Here is a 16896-nt window from a genome sequence, read left to right on the forward strand (position 1 = left end):
TACTTGCTTGTTGTAATGTTTCAATATAATTTCAGTATCTCAAGACAATAAAGATCTGTTCATCAAATCACTTGTTTTCATCTTTATTATTATAAAGGTGTCTTAATTATTTTCTCTTAATGGTAACAGTAAGGATGATAAATCCTGATAAAAACTGAGTTACAAATGTTTCAACTGCTCTATGAAGACTTCAAAAAGAAAATGTAAGATCACATAATGTATTGATTCATATACTGTATATTAGGAAAGTATTTACACTCAAACAACACTCTTAGATATTATGTGATTAATGCTACACAGTCATGGTGGTAGTAAGTCTATAATTTGTTTTCATAGTTTACAGTAAAGTCATAATAATTGTAGAAAATGCTTTGCTGGAGTCACTTCAGATTTGTCTGTAATAATTAGTTATTGATTAATTTTATTGAAAAGTCCTCCAATCATCTTATGTTACTGAAGTGTGTCAGTGCAAGGAGTCTGATATTTTTATTTTTTCAAATGTATTAAAAGAATATACATAATCTTTTAAACAAATTCACAAAACCCTCAGAAATATGTTCTAATTCTGAAATAAAAAGCAAAATATCATCAGCATAAAGAGATATAAAATGAATGTGATCTGACATTTTAACTCTGGACGTTTTTACAAACTGCTTCTGCTGAAGACCTGAAACACAAAGACAAATGAAAGAGATGAAAAAGGGAAAGAATTCAAATATTAATTAATTACATAATCAATTAAATGTTTTTTGGTTTATATTATAAATACTTGCTGCTGGAATAAAAACATGCAAAATGACAAATATATGTCACATGACATGATTAGTAATTTACAACACAAATGATTTTATTATGATGACATTTTGTAATTTATTTCTAAAAAATTGTATGTTTGAGTATCTATGAAAAATAGTAAGAGATGAAATAAATAAATAATAATAGTTTTAGTGTTCATGTGTTGTAGTCAGTAGATTAAACTTATTAAAGAATTGAAATAATGCTTCAACAGAGGTTAGATTTGATATTCAGCCAAATGTTTCATATTCTGTATTAATGAAAGTATTTAAAATCTTTTTTTCGTTATTGTTAAATACAGAATATTTAGTGTTAAAATGTTCAAATTAAATTATTAAAACCTCTGTTGTTTTAGTTTGAGTGCAGCTGTTGAGTCAGATCAGTTCCTCTTCAGCTGAGCGAGGTTTTTGTACGACGTTGTATCACTGTGTGAACGGGAAGCTGCTACTCTGCTGACAGTAATAAACTCCTGAATCTTCAGCCTGAACTCCACTGATGGTCAGAGTGTAATCAGTATTTGATCTACTTCCACTAAAACGATCTGAAACTCCAGGCTGACGGTTTGTAGCTTGATAAATCAGGAGTTTAGGGGCTTCTCCAGTTTTCTGAAGGTACCAGTGGAGGTAGCTGGTACTATAACTGCTTTTACATCTGAGGGAGACAGTCTGTCCTGGAACAACAGACTGAGATCCAGGAGACTGAGTCAGGATGATTTGTCCTGATGTTCCTGGAAAACATGAAAAAGAGGAGAAGGGTTATTGAGACAAATCCAGCTTGGAGAAAGATGATCAACATGAAAACAGAAGAGTATCATTTCTTTAACATGGAGAATAGATGGAAGAAGGTAAATGCTGCTTGTTTCAGTGTTTCTCCATCACAGCAGAACATCATTGTGGTTAACCTGGTTGCATCCTGAAGCAAAGTTTTCACAAGAGAGTCTCACCCTGAACAAGGAGTCCCAGGGTGGCCAGCAGTAGAGTCAGTGACATCATCATTGTGCTGCTGGTGTCAGTGGCTCTGAAAGGTCTGGACAGCCACTGATCAACACTGGCCTCTTAACGGCTGGGAGCAGAGAGGCAGGACAGATATGCAAACACACAGAGTCAGTCAACTGTAGCTGTCCTCAACATATCATGCTGTTTCCTCCTCACTGCTGGGAGAACTCACTGTAATTTTGTAGCTGATACATCAGATTTTTACCTTGTATGTAATTGTAAATAATTAGATGTAGACATCTCACAAACTCCATGACTCATGTAACAGCATGGTTAAATCAATGGTATTTGCAACTAAATGTGTCTAAAACAGTATGTATGTTTTTCACCAAGACAAACAGTTCTAGTGTAGAGCCGGATGTCTTTGTATCAGGGGAGAGGCTACAGGTCATATCTGAATACAAGTACCTTGGTGTTTTGATTGACTCCAAACTTTCATTCAAGGCTCAGGTGAAAAAGGTCTGTAACCGGGTCAAATTCAATCTTTCAAATTTCAGGTTCATGCAAGATTATATGTCAACAGAGGCAGCTAAGATGTACATGCATTCCATGGTCATTTCCCATATCATTTACTGTTTAACAACCTGGTCACAGGCTGGCAACACTACTCTAAAACCAATAGAGTCTTTGTATAAACGAACACTTCCTTGACAAGAAACCAGTACATTTTCATCGTTGCCCAATCTTAAAGAAATATAACTTGTTGAGTTGGGAAAACTCGATTAAATATGTAGATGTTTGTCTCATGTACCAGATTATATATGGTTTGACCTCTCCTCCGCTCAGACAGTTTGTCAACATAAGAACAACTGCATATGGGTTCACAAGAGGTGCAGCAAGAGGGGATTGCATCATCCCACTCAGAAAAAGTACTTTCAGTCGGTCTGCATTCTCTGTTAAAGCTGCACTAGAATGGAACTCCATCCCAGCAACTATTAGAGAACTGGACAAGTATAGTTCATTTAGAGCTCATTTAAAGAAATTGTTAATTAGTACTCAGCTCTGTCAGCACTAAGACTCGCACCTTGCTGTCCTATATAAGCCCTATATAAGCTGACTTTCTTATTAGGAGGTGGAGGGGTTGTAACGTTGTTGGCAGAAAGTTGGAAATCATCACAGAGCACGGTTCCTTGCCAGTTTTATTTTATTTTTTATTTTAACTCAAATCATGACCTTTCCCTAACCCTAACCAAGTGGGTTTTGTGCCTAAACCTCACCAGACCTTAACCACCGTGTTGTCACACCATAAAATATGATTTTTTTTAACAGTGACTGCTGTGATACTGCATGTTGAAAAATGATGCTAAAGGGGTACCCAGTGCTTTAAAAAGTGAGGCTACGGGGTCCTGACCAAGCTTCCATATGTGACGAGTTGGGAGTGAGAACGTGTTGGAGATGCTGATGCATTTCCTAACGGAAGAAACCAGGAGTCCAAAAAAATCTAAAGAGGAGAAGAGAAACAAGTCCTCCATGTCTAATAAACATTTGTGATTATATTTGCATTGATGTATATTTACATTTATGATGGAAGATAGTGAACGATATGTATATACTTGTTAAAGACCTACTGGTGTGTGTGTGTGTGTGTGTGTGTGTGTGTGTGTGTGTGTGTGTGTGTGTGTGTTCAGTGAACTGTATCAGTCTCTGCAGTAGCTTCCAGCTGCAGCAGTCAGTTCAGTTTCTGTTCAGTCTGACTGAGGGAGGTTTTTGTACGACGCTTTTTCACTGTGTGAACACATACTGACTGTTGATAGAGTGGAGACTCTGACAGTAATAAACTGCTGCATCTTCAGCCTGAACTCCACTGATGGTCAGAGTGAAGTCAGTGCCGTATCCACTTCCACTAAAACGATCTGAAACTCCAGGCTGAAGGTTTGTAGCTGCATAAATCAGGAGTTTAGGAGCTTCTCCAGGTTTCTGAAGGTACCAGTTGAGGGAGCTATAAGCATTTGAACTGGTTTTACATCTGATGGAGACAGTCTGTCCTGGAACAACAGACTGAGATCCGGGAGACTGAGTCACAGTGATTTGTCCTGATGAACCTGGAAAACATGAAAAAGAGGAGAAGGGTTACTGAGACAAATCCAGCTTGGAGAAAGATGATCAACATGAAAAGAGAAGAGTATCATTTCTTTAACATGGAGAATAGATGGAAGAAGGTAAATGCTGCTTGTTTCAGTGTTTCTCCATCACAGCAGAACATCATTGTGGTGAACCTGGTTGCATCCTGAAGCAAAGTTTTCACAAGAGAGTCTCACCCTGAACAAGGAGCCCCAGGGTGGCCAGCAGTAGAGTCAGTGACATCATCATTGTGCTGGCGGTGTATCAGTGGCTCTGAAAGGTCTGGACAGCCACTGATCAACACTGGCCTCTTAACGGCTGGGAGCAGAGAGGCAGGACAGATATGCAAACACACAGAGTCAGTGAACTGTAGCTGTCCTCAACATATCATGCTGTTTCCTCCTCACTGCTGGGAGAACTCAACATTTACATCATCCATAACATAAAGGAGTGACAATCTGAGGGAGAGAACTTCATTAAGCAGTTAGAAAGACTGATGTGAAATGTGTAAAGGAAGAATTTTGAGGCTAATTTCACAGAATTGTTTTCAGTTTTTTTTAAACGTGGTTGATATTTTGTTTTTCTCAAGTGCAGAATGTGCAACTAGTGATGTGAAAGGCCTCAAATCCAAAGTTTTACAGATATATGGAGGTGTTTCTTCATTAAATGTGTTTGATTTCTTAAATGTGTATTCTATTGAATACACATTTATTTAAGATATGTATCATTTCTTTATGTCCTTTGAGAATATAACTTCTCATCCATATTATTTTCAAACATATTGGAATGATGTGTTTGATACTCCTCTTCCTTGGTTAAACATTTTTAGATTTATTTACTCGTCATCTTGCTCTACTTATTTATGGGCCTTTCAGTTAAAAACGTTTTATAAGATGTTACCAACAAGAAAAATGCTTAAGATATGGAGAATGACTGAGGATAATATCTGTAGATTTTGTGGTGATGAGGAGGAGGATATTATACATTTATTTTGGTATTGTCCAGTGGTTTCATCCTTTTGGCAGCAGGTGGCAAATTGGTTATCTGAACAAGCAATCCTTTTACCTTTATCCCCTCTCAATATTATTTGGGGTTATCAAGATGATAAAAACATGTTATTGAATATTATTGTGCTGCTTGGCAAGCTTTATATATTTGATTCTCCAAAACAGCTGGCTTTGAGTTCCTTCATATTACATTTAAAACATTAATATTTGCAGGAAAAGATCATTATTAAATAATAATATATTATTATTAAAAGCAGAGCAAAAAGCTCAGACATAAATAAATGGGAGATCTTGACAATATCAAAAACTTGGGATACAGAACTATGATTATTCTATGTTATCATAAATTAACATTATCTCTTTTTTATTTAGTTCCTTCTATAAAATGATGTGTTTAATTTAAATTGCTGTATAAGTGAATGTTTTTGAACCACAATCACATATAGTGCTTGACATGTATGTACATATACGTATGTCTGTATATGTGTATATATGTGTATATATGTGGTATGTCTGTTGTTTTTGTTTATGTGTGTGAGTATTGAATATGTGTTTTATGTTTGTGTAAAATAAAACAAGAAAAAAAAGATCTAATGCAAATTTAAAAATAGGAGTGAGAATAGTTAGAACACTTCTTATAACTTCTGATCTGATTAGTAACTGAAAGAAGGAAAAATTAGGATTTTGTGATGTTTGGTCGGATGTCATCAGCATACAAGCTGATCTTTTTAATGGTGTGAATGAAATGATGCCTGAGATGCCAACCCGTTCTCATTCCCAACTAACCCTAACCCTAACCCAAGCTTCCGTGTGTGACGAGTTGGAGTGAGAACATGTTGGAGATGCTGATGCATTTCCTAACAGAAGAAACCAGGAGTCCAAAAAAATCTAAAGAGGAGAAGAGAAACAAGTCCTCCATGTCTAATAAACATTTGTAATTATATTTATATTGATATATATTCACATTTATGATGGAAGATAGTAAACGATCTGTATATACTTGTTAAAGACCTACTGGTGTGTGTGTGTGTGTGTGTGTGTGTGTGTGTGTGTGTGTGTTCAGTGAACTGTATCAGTCTCTGCAGTAGCTTCCAGCTGCAGTAGTCAGTTCAGTTTCTGTTCACTCTGACTGAGGGAGGTTTTTGTACGACGCTTTTTCACTGTGTGAACACATACTGACTGTTGATAGAGTGGAGACTCTGACAGTAATAAACTGCTGCATCTTCAGCCTGAACTCCACTGATGGTCAGAGTGAAGTCAGAGTTTGATCCACTGCCTGTAAAACGATCTGGAATCCCTGATTCTGGAGTGGTAGCCCAGTAAATGAGCAGTTTAGGAGTTTCTCCATCTCTCTGTTGGTACCAGGCTAAAAGGTGGTATGGGTAACTATAATAAACATCCTGACTGGTCCTACAGCTGATGGTTGTGGATCCTCCCAGAGCAGATCTCACTGCTGCAGGCTGAGTCACTGTGATCTGGCCTCTGGACTCTGAGGATACAGAGACAAAAACATAAAGCGGCGTCATGATTTTAATGGTTTTGATGGTTTTCTCGGCTTCATGTCAGAGGGACGGATGTTTATAGAGGAGAGGAGTTTGATTCTCTGGACTTTACCTGTGAAGCAGCAGCAGAGGAGAGTCCAGATGAGGACGGAGATCAAAGTCATGTTTTTGATGAGGAGGATTTCTGTGGCTTCTGTTGTGATGAAGGACAGCTGTCAGTCATCCAGTGTTCAACTCTCAGGACTATAAACTCTCCCAGAGCACTGGAGCATGGTGCTGCTGATGCAAAGTGGCTCTCTATGGAAATGCTCTGACTGACTCCATCAAGGACTTGGATTACTCTGATGATGGTGTTTCATCAATGGATCAATCAATTTACCAGAAAATTGATTAACTATGTGTCAGTGATCATTTTCTGTGTTTCATTTATGTTCTGTGAACAGATTGTCTTCAGAAATGTCTGTTTTGATTCATTTTACATCTACAACACATTCAAGACATAATTTAAAATACAGTAAACATGAAACAAAATGATTAATTTTACAATAAAAATATAAATTATTGGCCTACTATTATATATTTTCATATCATCCAGCTGTGTTTCACAGACTGAGACTGTTTTTGTAGAGTTTGTTGTGTTCAAAGTCAGAGAGCCGTGTCTCTCTACAGTGAGAGGTTTTTGTACGACGACTCAGTCAGTTTGTATCACTGTGGTACACGTTCGGTGGAGGAACCAGACTGGATGTTGGAAGTAAGTTAAACTTTTAAAGTATTTTATTAAATCCTGAGTGATATTTAGTTTTTTGCACATATGTTTTCTCTAGAAATTGAAATTTCTGATTTTACATCTTAACTTCTAATTTTTGACCAACAGTTGTCCACCAGCAACAAAAATAAGAGTTTTGTGTTTGAAATTTAAATGATGAATCAATATATTCTAAGTGTTTGGTCCACAGTAGAAATCATGTAATGTTTTAGATTCAGGCTGAAATTTGAGGACTTGTAGTTTTAGTTTAATGTGACAAAGTCAGAGAGCCGTGTCTCTCTACAGTGAGAGGTTTTTGTACGACGACTCAGTCAGTTTGTATCACTGTGGTTGACTTTTGGTGGAGGAACCAGACTGGATGTTGGAAGTAAGTTTCTGCTCAAATATTAAATATCGAATCATCAGTTAAGTTTATAATTTCTGTGTCTGAACATTTGTAGTCGATATAAGTTTCCACTGAGCTGATCTAAAACACTTTAAAGTCTCAATTTTATTGTTCATTTCTCCTCTTTAACCTTGAAGTTGAACTCAAAGCAGCTTTACTGAACTTTTCTTTACATGTTCCAGTTAGTTTGTTAAATGTGAACAGCAGAAAGATTAAAGAACAACAATCCTACTTTAAACATGTTTTTAAATTTTAATCTTTAATCTCCAATTTGAGTGAATGTTGAGTTAAATTTATTCTGAACAGTGTGGGTGATGATAAAAAATGCTGCACATCTCTCATCATTTAAAATGACAGAAATTGTCTTTTAACCTCAGTTTGAAATATTTATTTGTTCTTAACGATATTTGTTTCTTTAATATGTCTCAACATGTTGTGTATATTACGGATGTCTGTTAGTTTTTGCTCATAATGTCCATTAACACTGAATCTGATTAATTCTTGCTCATTTGATAGTTTTGTCAGTAAAGTTGTTGGTATAAATTCTAAAATTAAATCAAGGATGTCTAAGATGTATTTACAAACTTTATGTCCTTATTTTCAATAAATAGTGTAAAATAAAATGCAGTAAAGAGTCATATGAGGACTCTTTCTGTGCTGATCTGCATGAGAGGTTTCTTAAAGGGAAGTGAAACAATGTGTGAGTGAGTGACTGGTGGAGCAGAAAAAACATCTGACAGAAACTCCTTAAAGGGGAAAATCCACTCTCACACAGTAAAGGTGTCCAAGTGTCTGGTGTTCGATTGACAGCTGTGTGGTCCCTGTCCTCTAATGTGATTGGTGTCTCCTAGGTGATGTCCGTCCTACCCTGACGGTGCTGCCCCCCTCCAGCGAGGAGCTGCAGCAGGGGAAGGCCACGCTCATATGTCTTGCCAACGATGGCTTCCCCTCAGACTGGAGTCTGGCCTGGAAGGTGGACGGCAGCAGCAGCAGCTTGGAGCAGAGCAGGAGCCCCGGGGTGCTGCAGAAGGACGGCCGCTACAGCTGGAGCAGCACCCTGAGGCTCCCTGCAGACCAGTGGAGGAAGGTGGTCTCTGTGACCTGTGAGGCCACCCAGGGCTCCCAGACTCCAGTCTCAGAGACACTGAGGAGAGACCAGTGTTCCCAGTCCTGACCTGACTCACTGCTACTGCTTTTACTCTGCTACTGCTCTCACTCTGATCTCTGCAACTATCTCTCTCTTTTATTTCACATGTTTCAGTAACAATATTTACTTGCTTGTTGTAATGTTTCAATATAATTTCAGTATTTCCAGACAATAAAGATCTGTTCATCAAATCACTTGTTTTCATCTTTATTATTATAAATGTGTCTTAATTATTTTCTCTTAATGGTAACAATAATGATGGTAAATCCTGATAAAAACTGAGTTATAAATGTTTCAACTGCTCTATGAAGACTTCAGAAAGAAAACGTAAGATCACATAATGTATTGATTCATATACTGTATATTAGGAAAGTATTTACACTCAAACAACACTCTTAGATATTATGTGATTAATGCTACACAGTCATGGTGGTAGTAAGTCCATAATTTGTTTTCATAGTTTACAGTAAAGTCATAATAATTGTAGAAAATGCTTTGCTGGAGTCACTTCAGATTTGTCTGTAATAATTAGTTATTGATTAATTTTAATGAAAAATCCTCCAATCATCTTATGTTACTGAGGTGTGTCAGTGCAAAGAGTCTAATATTTTTATTTTTTCAGATGTATTAAAAGCATATACATAATATTTTAAACAAATTTACAAAACCTCAGAAATATGTTCTAATTCTGAAATAAAAAGCAAAATATCATCAGCATAAAGAGATATAAAATGAGTGTGATCTGACATTTTAACCCTGGACATTTATACAAACTGCTTCTGCTGAAGAGCTGAAACACAAAGACAAATGAAAGAGATGAAAAGGGGAAACAAATTCAAGTATTAATTAATTACATAATCAATTAAATGTTTTTTGGTTTATATTATAAATACTTGCTGCTGGAATAAAAACATGCAAAATGACAAATATATGTCACATGACATGATTAGTAATTTTACAACACAAATGATAATAAATATTATCATGATAACATTTTGTAATTTATTTCTAAAAACTTGTATGTTTGAGTATCTATGAAAAATAGTAAGAGATGAAATAAATAAATAATAATAGTTTTAGTGTTCATGTGTTGTAGTCAGTAGATTAAACTTATTAAATAACTGAAATCATACTTCAACAGAGGTTAGATTTGATGTTCAGCCAAATGTTTTATATTCTGTATTAATGAAAGTATTTAAAATAAATCTTTTCTTGTTAAATACAGAATATTTAGTGTTAAAATGTTCAAATTAAATTGTTAAAACCTCTGTTGTTTTTGTTTGAGTGCAGCTGTTGAGTCAGATCAGTTCCTCTTCAGCTGAGGGAGGTTTTTGTACGACGTTGTATCACTGTGTGAACAAGCTTTGATACTGCTGACAGTAATAAACTCCTGAATCTTCAGCCTGAACTCCACTGATGGTCAGAGTGAAGTCAGTCCCAGATCCACTTCCACTAAAACGATCTGAAACTCCAGGCTGACGGTTTGTAGCATAATAAATCAGGAGTTTAGGAGCTTCTCCAGGTTTCTGAAGGTACCAGTTGAGGTAGCTACTAACACTTGAACTGGTTTTACATCTGATGGAGACAGTCTGTCCTGGAACAACAGACTGAGATCCAGGAGACTGAGTCACAGTGATTTGTCCTGATGAACCTGGACAACATGAAAAAGAGGAGAAGGGTTACTGAGAGAAATCCAGCTTGGAGAAAGATGATCAACATGAAAACAGAAGAGTATCATTTCTTTAACATGGAGAATAGATGGAAGAAGGTAAATGCTGCTTGTTTCAGTGTTTCTCCATCACAGCAGAACATCATTGTGGTGAACCTGGTTGCATCCTGAAGCAAAGTTTTCACAAAAGAGTCTCACCCTGAACAAGGAGCCCCAGGGTGGCCAGCAGTAGAGTCAGTGACATCATCATTGTGCTGCCAACGTGTCAGTGGCTTTGAAAGGTCTGGACAGCCACTGATCAACACTGGCCTCTTAACGGCTGGGAGCAGAGAGGCAGGACAGATATGCAAACACACAGAGTCAGTCAACTGTAGCTGTCCTCAACATATCATGCTGTTTCCTCCTCACTGCTGGGAGAACTCAACATTTACATCATCCATAACATAAAGGAGTGACAATCTGAGGGAGACAACTTCATTAAGCAGTTAGAAAGACTGATGTGAAATGTGTAAAGGAAGAATTTTGAGGCTAATTTCACAGAATTGTTTTCAGTTTTTTCTAAACATGGTTGATATTTTGTTTTTCTCAAGTGCAGAATGTGCAACTAGTGATGTGAAAGGCCTCAAATCCAGAATTTTACAGATATATGGAGGTGTTTCTTCATTAAATGTGTTTGATTTCTTAAATGTGTATTCTATTGAATACACATTTATTTAAGATATGTATCATTTCTTTATGTCCTTTGAGAATATAACTTCTCATCCATATTATTTTCAAACATATTGGAATGATGTGTTTGATACTCCTCTTCCTTGGTTAAACATTTTTAGATTTATTTACTCGTCATCTTGCTCTACTTATTTGTGGGCCTTTCAGTTAAAAATGTTTTATAAGATGTTACCAACAAGCAAAATGTTTAAGATATGGAGAATGACTGAGGATAATATCTGTAGATTTTGTGGTGATCAGGAGGAGGATATTATGTGTTTATTTTGGTATTGTCCAGTGGTTTCATCCTTTGGGCAGCAGATGGCAAATTGGTTATCTGAACAAGCAATCCTTTTACCTTTATCCCCTCTCAATATTATTTGGGGTTATCAAGATGATAAAAACATGTTATTGAATATTATTGTGTTGCTTGGCAATCTTTATATATTTGATTGTCCAACAAAGCTGGTTTTGAGTTCTTCATATTACATTTAAAATGTTAATATTTGCAGGAAAAGATCATTATTAAATAATAATATATTATTATTAAAGGCAGAGCAAAAAGCTCAGACATAAATAAATGGGAGATCTTGACAATATCAAAAACTTGGGATACAGAACTATAATTATTCTATATTATCATAAATTAACATTATCTCTTTTTTATTTAGTTCCTTCTATAAAATTATGTATTTAATTTAATTTGCTGTATAAGTGAATGTTTTTGAACCACAATTACATATAGTGCTTGACATGAATGTACATATATGTATGTTTGTATATGTGTATATATATGTATATATGTGATATGTCTGTTGTTTTTGTTTATGTGTGTGAGTATTGAATATGTGTTTTATGTTTGTGTAAAATAAAACAAGAAAAAAAAAGATCTAATGCAAATTTAAAAATAGTAGTGAGAATAGTTAAAACACTTCTTATAACTTCTGATCTGATTAGTAACTGAAAGAAGGAAAAATTAGGATTTTGTGATATTTGGTCGGATGTCATCGGCGTACAAGCTGATCTTTTTGATGGTGTGAATGAAATGATGCCTGAGATGCCAGCCCGTTCTCACTCCCAACTCGTCACATATTGAAGCTTGGTCAGGACCCTGTACTGTCACATTGTAACGTACTGGGTACCCCTTTAGCGTCATTTTTCAACATGCAGGGTAGTCCAATAGACTTCTGTTGAACTCCCACAACGTCTGAAATTGACGCCATGAGACCGATGACGTCTATATAAGGTGACAAATTTCAGCCTGGTCGCCAGAATAAAACGTTGGCATTGTATGTTTGTGCAAACCACAGATACTTTGAATATCTACATTTTAAAACCTATAATATGGAGCATATTAACATTTCAACAATACGTTTCATATCAACATTTCTGAAGTGATGTACTTCACATGACATCTATATGAGCTGACTTTCTTATTAGGAGGTGGAGGGGTTGTAACGTTGGCAGAAAGTTGGAAAACAGCACAGAGCACGGTTCCTTGCCGGTTTTATTTTATTTTTTATTTTAACTCAAATCATGACCTTTCCCTAACCCTAACCAAGTGGTTTTTGTGCCTAAACCTCACCAGACCTTAACCACCGTATTGTCACACCATAAAATATAATTATTTTTTAACAGTGACTGCTGTGATACTGCACATTGAAAAACGACACTAAAGGAGTACCCAGTGCATTAAAAAGTGAGGCTACGGGGTCCTGACCAAGCTTCCATATGTGACGAGTTGGGAGTGAGAACGTGTTGGAGATGCTGATGCATTTCCTAACGGAAGAAACCAGGAGTCCCAAAAAATCTAAAGAGGAGAAGAGACACAAGTCCTCCATGTCTAATAAACATTTGTAATTATATTTGTGTTGATATATGTTTACATTTACGATGAAAGACAGTGAACGATCTGCATATACTTAAATTAAAGACCTACTGGTGTGTGTGTGTGTGTGTGTGTGTGTGTGTGTGTGTGTGTGTGTGTGTTCAATGAACTGTATCAGTCTCTGCAGTAGCTTCCAGCTGCAGCAGTCGGTTCAGTTTTTGTTCAGTCTGACTGAGGGAGGTTTTTGTACGACGCTTTTTCACTGTGTGAACACAGCCTGACTGTTGATAGAGTGATAACTCTGACAGTAATAAACTCCTGAATCTTCAGCCTGAACTCCACTGATGGTCAGAGTGAAGTCAGTCCCAGATCCACTTCCACTAAAATGATCTGAAACTCCAGGCTGAAGGTTTGTAGCCCAATAAATCAGGAGTTTAGGAGCTTCTCCAGGTTTCTGAAGGTACCAGCTGAGGTGGCTGGTATTATGACTGGTTTTACATCTGATGGAGACAGTCTGTCCTGGAACAACAGACCGAGATCTGGGAGACTGAGTCACAGTGACTTGTCCTGATGAACCTGGAAAACATGAAAAAGAGGAGAAGGGTTATTGAGACAAATCCAGCTTGGAGAAAGATGATCAACATGAAAACAGAAGAGTATCATTTCTTTAACATGGAGAATAGATGGAAGAAGGTAAATGCTGCTTGTTTCAGTGTTTCTCCATCACAGCAGAACATCATTGTGGTGAACCTGGTTGCATCCTGAAGCAAAGTTTTCACAAGAGAGTCTCACCCTGAACAAGGAGCCCCAGGGTGGCCAGCAGTAGAGTCAGTGACATCATCATTGTGCTGCCAGCGGCGTGTCAGTGGCTCTGAAAGGTCTGGACAGCCACTGATCAACACTGGCCTCTTAACGGCTGGGAGCAGAGAGGCAGGACAGATATGCAAACACACAGAGTCAGTCAACTGTAGCTGTCCTCAACATATCATGCTGTTTCCTCCTCACTGCTGGGAGAACTCAACATTTACATCATCCATAACATAAAGGAGTGACAATCTGAGGGAGAGAATTTCATTTGATTTCCATCAAGCGGTTAGAAAGACTGATGTGTATCTGTAAACTAAGAAGTTTGAGGCTTATTATAGAAAATTGTTTTCAGTGCATCATTTTGTCTATTGTGTATCTTGTTTTTTCCAAAGTACAAAATGTGAAACTACTCGTGTGAAAGTCCTCAAAATCACCACATAGATAAATAAACAGTTTATAGATACATTTAGGAGTTTTCCTCATTAAAATCTATCGAATACACTCAACATTATTATTATTGGTTTTGAACTTAACAAACCTTGAGCTGAATAATGCAACGATGTACAAAAATATAATAACATAGAAGTCATATCAGCCCGACCCTCCCTCCATCCCTCCCATTCCCACCCACCCCTTCCATCCTGGTCGCCAAAATAAAACGTTGGCAGTTTACGTTTCTGCAAACCACAGAAACGTTGAACATCTACGTTTCAACATGTGTAATACGTAGCATAGTAACATTTCAACAATATGTATCATCTCAACATTTCTAAAGTGACATAGTTCACATGTGATCTATATGAGCTGAACTTTCCTATTATTAGGAGGAGGAGGGGTCGGTGGATGGTTAGTAAGTTTCTTGGCAGCAAGTTGGAAATCAGCAGAGAACACGGTTCGAGACCACCTCGAAACCAATGTCTGCTTCCAGTTTCAACCGACAAAAGCAGGTGTTTTTAGTGAGATGTCAGGATATTTGCAGCCGTTTTTCTGCTGAGAAAACTGGCTTTTTTTTAGTGAGACATCGGCCGTTTTTATTTTATTTTTTTTTTTTATTTCAACCCAAACCATGATCTTTCTCTAACTCTAACCAAGTGGTCTTTGTGCCTGAACCTAACCAGACCTTAACCACAGCGTTGTCACACCATAAAACATCATTATTCAACAGGTAGAAATGTTAATATGCTACGTTTGTAGAAATGTTGATATGATGAGTATTACGCGTGTTGTAACATATATATTCAACGTTTCTGTGGTTTGCAGAAACGTTCAATGCCAACGTTTTCTTCTGGTGATTCGGTTGCCCCTTCAGGTCCAACTCCTAATTACTTCAGGATATGTACCTATACAAAGAGAGAGGGATAAGTTACAACAGTTCAGACTATTAAGAAGAAACAAAAAAACAGTATAGTTGCAGAGAGGGAATAGATGACAGCTCTTGTGTATCAGTTTAGTTGAAAGAGTGGGATAGAGCAATAAACAAATAAATAAAATATAAATTAAAAAAGAGGAAACAAAAAACTGACTCACACATGACAGTTTGATTCAATACTTATGTTGAATGTTAGAAAACCTCCCCAAATCTTTTTAAACTCTCCAGCCTTTCCCTTCAACTTATACATTATCTTTTCATTTGCTAGACACGATGCTAATTCATCAGTCCATCTAGCAGATGTAGGTGAATGTTCATCTTTCCATTGCATAGCTATACATTTGTTGGCTATGATGAGGGCAATCTAATAAATTTGAGTTTGTTTTTATTGACTTTTATCATGGAGGTATCACCCAATAGAATTATTCTTGGTTCTGTGGGGATGGTTGTTCCTATGATGTCACTTAGCTCATTAACTATAGAGATCCAGTATGTATTTAGACATGGGCAGGACCAGAACATATGTATCAGTGTTCCTGTTCCAGTTTTACATCTTGGGCAGAACTCAGAATACTGAGGTTTTATTCTGCGCAACCTGTCAGGGGTGTAGTATATTCTATGAATGAGACTGTATTGTATAATTTTATGTCTACTGTTAAAAGAGAAATACTGACTACCAATACACAGTGATTCCCATTCCGCTACTTCAAAATTACACTCAAGGTCTTCTTCCCATTTGCGTTTCACTCCTAACAATTCCCACCCTATGATTTGATAAATTCCTGAGTAAGTATAGGATATAAACCCTCTTACTCCTGAATACACTTTTAAGAGAGCCAGTCTGAATGTGGGATGGAGCTGGTGAAGCAAATAAGAAACTGATTCTAGGACAGACATGAAGACATCTATCAAGACAGGCAACAGGAAAAATGATTCCAACATTCATAGCGATCTGTGATATCTTTGACATCAGGGAAATACTGGAGTTGTCACTATTTTATCTCAGTTTATTGAAATGTGGATTCCAAACGATGTAGGAAGGACGATGACAGGAAGCTTGTAGACAGATTGTGGGATTGACTGGTGTAATGCTGTACTGATGTGCTGCTGAATAATAAAGGTTGTTTTACACCTCTGTGTCTAAGCGTCTATATTTACACCAGCAGATGTTTGTGCTTCATCTGTTGGAGCTCAGAGGATCATAATGTAAGTTATCTGCAACTTTTCAAACAATAATCTTCATGTAGCTGCGATTCACAAACTGTAGACACCACGAGAGCTTTGATCAGTCTGCAGCTGCTTCCACATGTTCAGTATTCTCACTGAATATCTGCTCTTCCAGTGGATCTTTTTCTCTTCATTAATGCTGCAACAATTATATTATCCTCATCTATCAGATCCACTACTGCCAGTCCAAACTTTCTCTTCAGCAGCGTTGTTACTGCTCTGTATAACAAAGTGAATATGAGAGAAAGTAAACACAGCTAGAACAGGTAACAGGTAGAGTCTACACAGAACTGTCAATCACCTGCTGAGCTGTGGAGACACCTTGATACAGAAGATTATTTCAAGCTTTAAGGAATCTGATGTTCTCAATGTATAACTTCATATCACATTTCATATGTTTTAATAACGGAACAAAATACCTGTTTCGCCTCTTTTTTCATTTACTTCAATGTAACTAATTTGTTTCCTTCAGTTTCTATCAGGTCATCAGTACAAAGTTGTTACTGTGTTTGTACCACTGTGAGACCAATCATGAAAAATACTGTGATTATTATCTGAGATAGATTCATATTCGTTATTACAGACATATGAATCAATTGTCTAATGGCTTAATCTGAAAATGTGTGTGTG

The 16896-nt window shown here is 36.8% G+C and overlaps 3 gene segments (V, D, J or C); 1 reads left to right on the forward strand and 2 right to left on the reverse strand.

The window, feature by feature from the left end:
• The first annotated feature begins 6417 nt into the window (after positions 1 to 6417).
• Positions 6418 to 8834, forward strand: LOC137198559 (Ig kappa-b4 chain C region-like). The segment is given in 3 exon segments: positions 6418 to 6434; positions 7056 to 7111; positions 8363 to 8834. Coding segments are annotated over 3 exon segments (396 nt in total).
• Positions 8835 to 10004: 1170 nt separating this feature from the next.
• On the reverse strand, positions 10005 to 10577 carry LOC137199087 (immunoglobulin kappa variable 2-28-like). The segment is given in 2 exon segments: positions 10005 to 10309; positions 10526 to 10577. Coding segments are annotated over 2 exon segments (357 nt in total).
• A 2545-nt stretch (positions 10578 to 13122) lies between these two features.
• LOC137198560 (immunoglobulin kappa variable 4-1-like) lies at positions 13123 to 13707 on the reverse strand. The segment is given in 2 exon segments: positions 13123 to 13439; positions 13656 to 13707. Coding segments are annotated over 2 exon segments (369 nt in total).
• Between the last annotated feature and the right edge of the window lie 3189 nt (positions 13708 to 16896).

This window comes from Thunnus thynnus, chromosome 15 (genome assembly GCF_963924715.1).
Source record: "Thunnus thynnus chromosome 15, fThuThy2.1, whole genome shotgun sequence".
NCBI lineage: Eukaryota > Metazoa > Chordata > Actinopteri > Scombriformes > Scombridae > Thunnus > Thunnus thynnus.